This window comes from Choloepus didactylus, chromosome 4 (assembly GCF_015220235.1).
Source record: "Choloepus didactylus isolate mChoDid1 chromosome 4, mChoDid1.pri, whole genome shotgun sequence".
NCBI lineage: Eukaryota > Metazoa > Chordata > Mammalia > Pilosa > Megalonychidae > Choloepus > Choloepus didactylus.
This window is the reverse complement of record NC_051310.1, coordinates 51,371-60,315: the sequence shown is the minus strand read 5'-3', so window position 1 is coordinate 60,315 and position 8,945 is coordinate 51,371. Positions and strand designations below refer to the sequence as shown.

General features: G+C 46.4%; 1 protein-coding gene across 1 annotated transcript; it reads right to left on the bottom strand.

Moving 5' to 3' along the window:
• Window positions 1–2,706: 2,706 nt before the first annotated feature.
• Window positions 2,707–5,128, bottom strand: LOC119530945. Its single transcript, XM_037831603.1, has 4 exons — window positions 5,086–5,128; window positions 4,672–4,889; window positions 3,869–4,458; window positions 2,707–3,030 (listed from the first exon to the last, which is right to left on the bottom strand). Exons 1-4 carry the CDS (start codon window positions 5,126–5,128, stop codon window positions 2,826–2,828), a joined length of 1,056 nt encoding a protein of 351 aa, XP_037687531.1. The 3' UTR covers window positions 2,707–2,825.
• Window positions 5,129–8,945: the final 3,817 nt, after the last annotated feature.

Below are 8,945 nucleotides of genomic sequence, written 5' to 3'. Positions count from 1 at the left end.
CACACAGTCCCTGATTATGGCACCATTCCTTAAGGTGATCAGCCTGCTACCTGGTGGCAGGTTAGGGGTTAGGACCACTTCTATCATGGAAGGGCCAGTGATTTGTTCTCACTGGAACAGAGACACATACTCCAGATATGGGTTTGCCTTCTCTACACACAAAGCTTCTGCCAAAACTACCATCCATAGGCATGGAATGCCTTATCCACTATCATATTCCACACAGAATAGCTTCTGACCAAAGAACCCACTTCATGGCAAATGAAGTGAGGGAATGGAACATGCTTCATGGAATTTTTGGTCTTACCATGTTCCCCATCATCCAGAGGCAGCTGGGTTGATCGAACAGTGGAATGGCATTTTGAGGACTCAATTACAGTGGCCAGCTAGGTGGCAACACCTTGCCAGGGCTGGGGCAATGTTCTCTAGGAGGCTGTGTATGCTTTGAATAAGCATCCACTCTATGGGGCTGTTTCTCCCATAGCCAGGATTCACAGGTCCAGGATTCAAGGGGTGGAAACAGGAGTGGCACAACTCACTATCACTCCTAGTGATCCACTAGGAAAATTTTTGCTTCCTGTCCCTGCAACCTTATGCTCTGCTGGTCTACAAATCTTTGTTCCAAAAGGAGGAGTGCTTCCACCAGGAGACACAACAATAATTTCATTGAACTGGAAGTTAAGACTGCCACCCGGCCACTTTGGGCTTCTCATGCCTCTGAATCAATAGGCAAGGAATGGGATTACTGTACTCCCTGGGGTGTTTGATCCTATCAAGGGGAAATAGCACTGCAACTACAATGGAGGTAAAAAAAAAGAGTTTTCCTGGAATACAGGAGATCCCTTAGGGTGTCTCTTAGTACTACCATGCCCTGTGATTAAAGTCACTGGAAAACTGCAACAACCAATCCAGGCAAGACTACCAATGGCCAAGAAACTTCAGGAATGAAGGTTTGGGTCACCCCACCAGACAAAGAACTAAGGCCAGTTGAAGTGCTTGCTGAGGGTAAAGGGAACATGGAATGGGTAATGGAAGAAGGTAGTGATAAATATGAACTATGACGACGTTACCAGTTACAGAAACGAGGACTATGATGGCGTGAATATTTCGTTTGGTTATGAGTATATTTGTATTTGTCTGTAGAGCAAATATCTTTGTTTTCTTCTCTATCATATCCCTTCATCATATGACATAAGCTGTATTGTTCATTTCACAATATTCAAGTTAAAGGAAACCAAGTCTAAGAGTCAATGTCACCCAAGGACTTGCACCCTATTCTGGATAGATTTAGTGCATTTCTGGTTGTACACAGGACAGCTGAGTATTGTTATGCAAACTATATGTGTTACTGTGCTCTACTTAAAGTATGGTTTAAGGTGATGTATATAACTGCCAAGTTGAGAAAGGATGGACTATGATGGTGTGATGGTTGGGTTCATGTGTCAACTTGGCTAGGTGGCCTAGCTGTCTGGTCAAGCAGGCACTGGCCTGACAATTGCTGTGAGGATATTTGAGGCTGGTTAATAAACCAACGGGCTGGTTTGTCGGATCATCAGTCAATTGACTGCAGCTGACTGATGACTCATCAAGGGGCATGCTTCCACAGTGAGAGAATGCAACTGGCTGGATTTGGTCCGGGTGATCAGTCGGTTTGTTGGATCATCAGTCAATTGACTGCGGCTAACTGATGACTCATCAAGGGGCGTGCCTTCCACAATGAGAGAATACAATTGGCTGGATTTGGTCCGGGTGATCAGTTGGAGGCTTATAAGCAGGACAGTTAGAGAACCTTCACTTCTTCTTCGGCTGCTCAGTGAAGCATTTCCTGGGGAGCTCGTTGAAGTTGCCGGTTCATTTCCTGAGCAGTTCGTCAAAGTTGTCGGTTCGTTTCCCGAGGAGTTCGTCGGACGTCTTCCTTGGAGTTGACAGTTTTGAGGAGTTCGCCAAGGTTGTCGGTTCGTTTCCCGAGGAGTTCGTCGGACGTCTTCCTTGGAGTTGACAGTTTGTTGACAGCTCTGCAGAATTTGGACTCGTGCATGCCCACAGTTGCGTGAGTCACTTTACAATTTGATAATCAGAGACATCTCTCATTGATTCTGTTTCCAAGGAGAACCCTAACTAATACAGATGGTTAGGTTCATGTGTCAACTTGGCCAGGTGATGGTGTCCAGGTGTCTACTCAAGCAAGCACTGGCCTAACCATTACTGCAAGGATATTTGTGTCTGGTTAATAAACCAGAAGGCTGGTTTATTAAATCATCAGTCAATTGACTGCACATGTGACTGATTATATCAATGAAGGGCATGTCTTCCACAATGAGAGAATTCAATCAGCTGGATTTAATCCAATCAGTTGAAGACTTAAGGGAGTAAAAGAAAGGACCTTCACTTCTTCTCCAGCTAGCCAGTGTCTCCTGAGGAGTTCATCAAACATCTTAATCAGAGTTGCCAGTTTTCTGCCTGCCCTATGGAATTTGGACTCGTGCATCCTGCCCTACAGAATATGGACTCATGCATCCCCACAGTTGTGTGAGACACTTTTATAAAAGCTTATATTTACAGATATCTCTTGTTGGTTCTGTTTCTCTACAGAAACCTAATACAGTTTTTATAATGTAGTCAGATTCTAAATTTTACATGGAAAAAGGAGCAAGAAAATCTAGGAAAATTCTAAAAACAATAAAGTTTGATAAATCTTATCAGATCATAAAACATAAAGCCACAATGATTACCATTTCAATGAATCTAAGACTGTATGGTGCACTACGGGTGTCTTTGTTTACCACTGCTGAAAATACCATTCAATGGGCTGGTATAAGAGGAACTTACCAGCTCATAGCTAGAGGCAAGAAGGCTTTCTCCCTCCTGGGGTCAGGATTTCCCACTGACTGGCAATCTTCGGAGCTCCTGGGCTTTTCCATCACATGGCAGTGCACACAGCAGCGTCTTCTCCTTTCTCTTCCAGGTTCCACTGTCTTCCAGCTTTTGGCCGCTCCCTGTGGCGTCTTTCTCTGCCCTTCTGTGTAAGCCCTCCGGTAAGAGGATTAAGACCAATCTCGATTCAGTTGGCCACACCAGAACTAAACATCTTCAAAAGATTCTATTTACAGTGGGCTCACACAGGAATGGATTACGATGAAGAACGTGTTGTTCCTAGGGTACATAACTCCAGGCCACCACAATATGTTTACGTACAATGAAGAAAATAACAATGCCAATTAAACTATGACTTGGTGGTGCATCCTGATTTCAAAGTTCTTAAAAGTGTAAAAAATCATGTGCTGTGGCATGGTCTTAATACATGGACCCACAGACATTAGCAAAACAAGGAACAAGCCAGATACAGACATAAAAACACATGATTTTAGTATAAGATTAAGAGAATATTGTAAATAGCTGGGGAAAGGGGGATTTTTGAATTAAGAGTAGTGAGAAAACTAGATATCCACATAAGGAAAAAATTTACTCTATATCTCTCACCGTCCACCAAAAACTAAGATGTAAATGTAAAAAAAAAAAAAAGGTAAGCATAAAAGTTATAAAAGAAATCAAGGAATAAAATTTTCATAAATCTAGACACCATAAAGACAAGATTGATAAACACAACTGCATTAAAAAACAAAACAAAAAACCTGCAAGCAAATATTGCACTATGATCAAAGTCAAAAGACAACCTGGGAAAATTCATTCACCCTTGGTATCATAAAAACATACTTTTCCTCCTATATAAAATGGGCGAATGCTGTGAATTCACAGAGGGGGGACGTAAACGGCTTCCCAGCCCATGACACAGTGCTCACCCTCAAATGAGAAAGAGCCACTGAGAACCCCCCGGGACCCCCCGTCCTGCCCCGAACTGCGCGTTCACCAGGACAGGCTCCCAGGAGCACCGGGACGTGCAGGCAGGAGCCCGGGACGCCCAAACGGAGAGAGAGTGACAGACAGCAGAGCCGGAGAAAGAAGCCGCTCAGAGGGGAAGACAGCCTTCAGCCTCGCGCAAGGACAGCGGGACACCCAGCACGGCCCCCGCCCGGTGACAGTGACGACGACGGACGACAGCTGACGCAGAAGGGCCGCGCCCAGCCGGAGGGGGCGGAAACGGACGGCAAGTGGCGAGGACTGACGGAAAGCGACGAGACTGGACGGAAATCGTCCGAGGTTGCCCAAGAGGAAAGGGACGGAGGGAGACGAAGAGGGCTGAGTGGAAGTTACGGAAAATAACGGAGATAGACGAAGAGTAACGGGCTGACGGAAAGAGCCGACGCTGCTGACGGAGAACGGCGGGCGGGCGGGAATCCATCTAGCAGAGCCGGTGGACGAGAAGTGCTCGGGTGGGTCGGCACTGAGGGAGCGTGCTCGGGTGGGTCGGCACTGAGGGAGCGGGGAGAGGAACGAGGCGTCCACCGGGAGCGGGAGCGCACCCCTGTCTGGCGCGTGAGGGAAAGAACGGACCTGAATCTGCGGGGACAATGGCGAGAACCGAGGGAAACTGGCGGAGATTATCAGGCAACGACGAAAGGCGACCGGGAATGAAGAGGGAGCCGAGCCTAATCGGAGATTGATGGCCGGAGGCGGAGAGGAGGGCGGAGCTAAGTGACGACGCTAGAAACCAAAATGACGGAAAGACGAAGAGGAAGCGGGAAAGCCGAGGCTCGGATACCCAGGGAGGACCTGCGGCGGCGGCGCGAGTGCGGAAAACCGAGTGGAGACTGCGTGGGAAACGGAGAGGCGGGCGGGAGGCCGGATGCGCCGAACCAAGCTGATGGGAAAACGTCGCAGAGAACCAAGTGGGCTTGTGGACGCGGCGCGCGCGCGACGAAGACGCCGCTGGAGCCAGATGGGGACCACCTGCGGCACGAGAGGGTCGCGCGGCGTGCGAGGCCCCGAGGCTGTCGGACCACAGGCTCCCCAACCCCCCGCCGGGGAGTGACCCCAGGATCTGGGAGCCCCGCGAGAGATGGGACATTCCAGACCCGGGAAGACGCCCCCACCGGAGAAGGATCTAGGGCTGCAGGGCGCCCCATGCACAGCCGGCGGCAGGCCCTAAGTACTGCCTGGACCACGTGCAGCCTTGCAGTAACATGCCAGCCAGGATCTCCTTGATGCCGGTCACTGTGCCTGGCTTCATGGTCTCCCGTTGTATGGCTTGACATAGTCTATTCCACAGTTAGTCTACAGTCGGCCATGTGGCTCTCTAGAAAAGTTGTGTCCATTCACACTCAGTCTTGCCCAGGGTCCCCCAACAGGTCCATGATCACACGTTGTGGCAGGTACTGGTTGGTTTGTGTGCCACTAACTGACCCATGGCATTGGGGAACTGTGTTCACATTGGATGCCATCTGACCTGGGTGTGGAAATGATGAAGTTCTTTGCTCCACAGACAAACCCAGTGGTTCAGAGCTGGAAACCTTACCTGAGCTGGGCCAATAAAAGCCCCCTCAGAATGTCCAGCCAATCTCTTCAGTGGCTGAACTGTAAGATGGAAATAACTGTCCAGCAGTGAGAGAAGAATCAAGACACTACTCTAAGGGAAGCAGATTAAGCAATGGAGAAAGTCCTGATGTCTCCCATACCAGCTTGTATATTTTATGTCCCCCAGAAAAAGCTATGTTCTTTGATGCAATCTTGTTGGGGGCAGATGTATTAGTGTTGATTAGATTGGAATCCTTTGATTGTTTCCATGGAGATGTGACTCAATTAACTGTGAGTGAAATGTTTGATTGGATAATTTCCATGGGGGAGTTACCCTGCCCATTCAGACTGGGTGTTAATTGGATCACTGGAGTCATATAAAGGAGTTCACAGACAGAAGGACCTCAGAGCAACTGAGAGTGACATTTTGGAAGAGCTGCAGCTGAGACAGACATTTTGGAAGACGGCCATTGAAAGCCAACATTTTGGAGAATGCCATTTTGAAATGCAACCTGGGAGCAAGCAGATGGTTGCTTGCTCCATCTGCGAGCTAACAGAGGTTTTTTGGACACCAATGGCCATCCTTCAGTGAAGGTACCCTGTCGTTGATGCCTTACCTTGGACACTTAATGGCCTTAAGACTGTAACTTGGTAAGCAAATAAACCTCCTTTATAAAACCCAATCTGTTTCTGGTGTTTTGCAAAATGGCAGCATTAGCACACCAGAACACCTCCCAATCTTGGCTCCAGCTAGTTCTGAAGCAGCTCTTAGCTGAAGAGATTTCCAAGTTAAAAGTGGAAGGTGTGGCCTGATTTCTCCTTGCAGCTTATAGTAAAATGCAAGAGGAAAGTGATAAGCTGATAACTGTACCCTTGGGAACAACAAAACCAGAAATTGATGGTCTAGAAAACTCTAGACTTCTGGAAAATGAGACCCCAGAGGCTAGTGCCCCACATGAAGATGTAACTGAACATGGAAAAATAAGTCAGCCATTTCAGTACAGGATTAGAGATGGAGTTATCCAGAAAGGATTTTTGGAAAGTCCTATTGTCTGATAGGTGGGACCTCTATGCTGCATTCCAAGCCAACAATTTTTTTGTGAGATCTGTAAAAGTGGAACCACTGCCACAGAGAAAAAAATCACTTCAATGCAGAACCATGTAAACCAAAGTCTAGAGCTAAGACTCCTCGGGCCAGGAGAGTGGACCCACTCATGCATGTGGAGAGTTTATGTTTGCCCTGAATTTCAAAGAGGATGGAGCACATTCCCCAGGGATTGGGGAGAGCCTGGCCACCACCCCCCTGTTTGGAGAGGGGAGAGCCTGTGCCCTGATGTACCTGTTTGAAACATGGATTCCATGGATTCCAGAAGAACCATGAACTTTTCATCCAATCTTGTTGGGTGGAACCTTTTGATTGTTTCCATGGAGATGTGACTCATTTGACTGTGAGACTTTTGATTAGATCATTTCCATGGAGGTGTGGACCCTGAACATTCAGAATGGGTCTTAATTAGATCACTGGAGTCCTTTAAAGAGAGCTCACACAGAAAGTAGAGAAGACTGAATGCCCCAAATAAGTTGAGAGACATTTTGGAGAGAAGCTAAGTGTGCCGGTTTATATATTTATTATGTCCCCCAGAAAAAGCCATGTTCTTTGATGCAATATTGTGGGGGGTAGGGGTTGATTAATCCTTTTGATTAGGGTGTGACCTTCTGATTGGATGTTTCCATAGAGATATGCCTCACCCAACTGTGGGTGATGACTTTGATTGGATAATTTCCATGGAGGTGTTACCCTGCCCATTCAGGGTGGGTCTGAACTAAATCACTGGAGCTATATAGAAGGCTGACAAACAGAAGGAACTGAGAACAGCTAAGAGTGACATTTTGAAGGGTAACAGAGTAATATTTTGAAGAGCAGCTGCAGCTAAGAGAGGACAAAACACCCCAAGAGCAACACTTTGGAGAATGCCATTTTGAAACACAACCTGGGAGAAAGCAGATGCCAGCCTCATGCCTTCCCAGCTAACAGAGGTTTTCCAGATGCCACTGGCCTTCCTTCAGTGAAGGTACCCTTTTTTGATGCCTTACCTTGGACACTTTATGGTCTTAAGACTGTAACCTTGTAACCAAATAAACCCCTTCTACAAAAGCCAATCCATTTCTGGTGTTTTGCAAAAGGGCAGCATTAGCAAACCAGAACACTAAGATATTGTGCCAGTTTGGATGTATTATGTCCCCCAAAATACCACTATCTTTGGTGCAATCTTGTGGGGGCAGGAGTATTAGTGTTGATTAGACTGGAATTCTTTGATTGTTTCCATGGAGATGTGACTCAATCAACTGTGAGTGAAATGTTTGATTGGATAATTTCCATGGGTGTTATCCCGCCCATTCAGGGTGGGTGTTAATTGGGTCACTGGAGTCTTATAAAGGAGTTCACAGACTGAAGGACCTCAGAGCAACTGAGAGTGACATTTGTTTTGCACAATGGCAGCATTAGCAAACTGAAACAGATATGTAATCCAGAGTTTGCCTCCAGGAGAAGCTAAGAGCTGACACAGACCCAGATGCTTGGAGACACTTGGAGATGCAGACAGAGAGATGTTTGGAGGAGCTAAACTAAGAGATGATGCCTAGAATTTGCCCCCAAGAAACTAAGAGAGAACCCTCAGATTCTTAGAAAGAAATGCCCTGGGAGAACAAGGAAGAGCTGAGAAAGAAGCTAAGAGAGAAAAAGCCCAGAGACATTTTGGAGAAAGACATTTTGAAACCAGAACTAGAGAGCAAAGGGCCAGCAGAAGCCAGCCATGTGCCTTCCTGGCTGACAGGTGTTGAATGCCATCAGCCTTTCTTCAGTGATGGTATCATCTTGTGGATGCCTTGGTTTGGTCACTTTTATGACTTTAGAACCATAGATCTGTAACCAAATAAATCCTGTTTATAAAAGCCAATCCATTTCTGTTATTTTGCATAACAGCTCCTCCTTTCACAGAAGTATTTAGGTACTGTGTGAAACCTGCATGAGAGCCACATGTATTCATCGTTGTCAAAGATGTTGTAGAGACCGGATCCAAGGGTGACACTGGATAATGGGCTGAGGGCCTTGTTGATCTCCTCAATGGCAAAAACAAAGTCCAGAACATTCTGGCTTGTAGCAGATCTTGTGAATAATGAATGTGGTTAATGATATTCACAACTTTTGGGGTTTTATTCTTAATCAATCAAAGCAGTTAATTTAGGATGTTAAAGTTCTTCCCTATGATTTAGTGTGTAGATGTTTCTTCACCTCTGGTATAAAAGGAAAAGGGTGCCCAAAATGCAAAATTACCTTGATATTGTTTTGTGTGTTCTTAGGCAGTGTGCCAGTTTGAATGTATTATGTCCCCCAGAAAAAGCCATATTCTTTGATGCAATCTTGTGGGGCAGACGTAATAGTGGGGATTAAGTTGGAACGTTTGGATTAGGTTGTTTGCATGGAGATGTGCCCCACCCAACTGTAGATGATAACTGATGGGATATTTCCATGG

What these genes read in the sequence shown, in the direction of transcription:
- LOC119530945 (XM_037831603.1), bottom strand. Translation starts at nt 5,128, where the DNA reads ATGAAGCCAGGCACAGTGACCGGCATCAAGGAGATCCTGGCTG. An exon ending in CATCAAGGAGATCCTGGCTG is followed by an intron (nt 4,890 to 5,085) that starts GCATGTTACTGC and finishes GTGGTCCGACAG; the next exon opens with CCTCGGGGCCTCGCACGCCG. An exon ending in GCTCCTGGGAGCCTGTCCTG is followed by an intron (nt 3,031 to 3,868) that starts GTGAACGCGCAG and finishes CTCTTACCGGAG; the next exon opens with GGCTTACACAGAAGGGCAGA.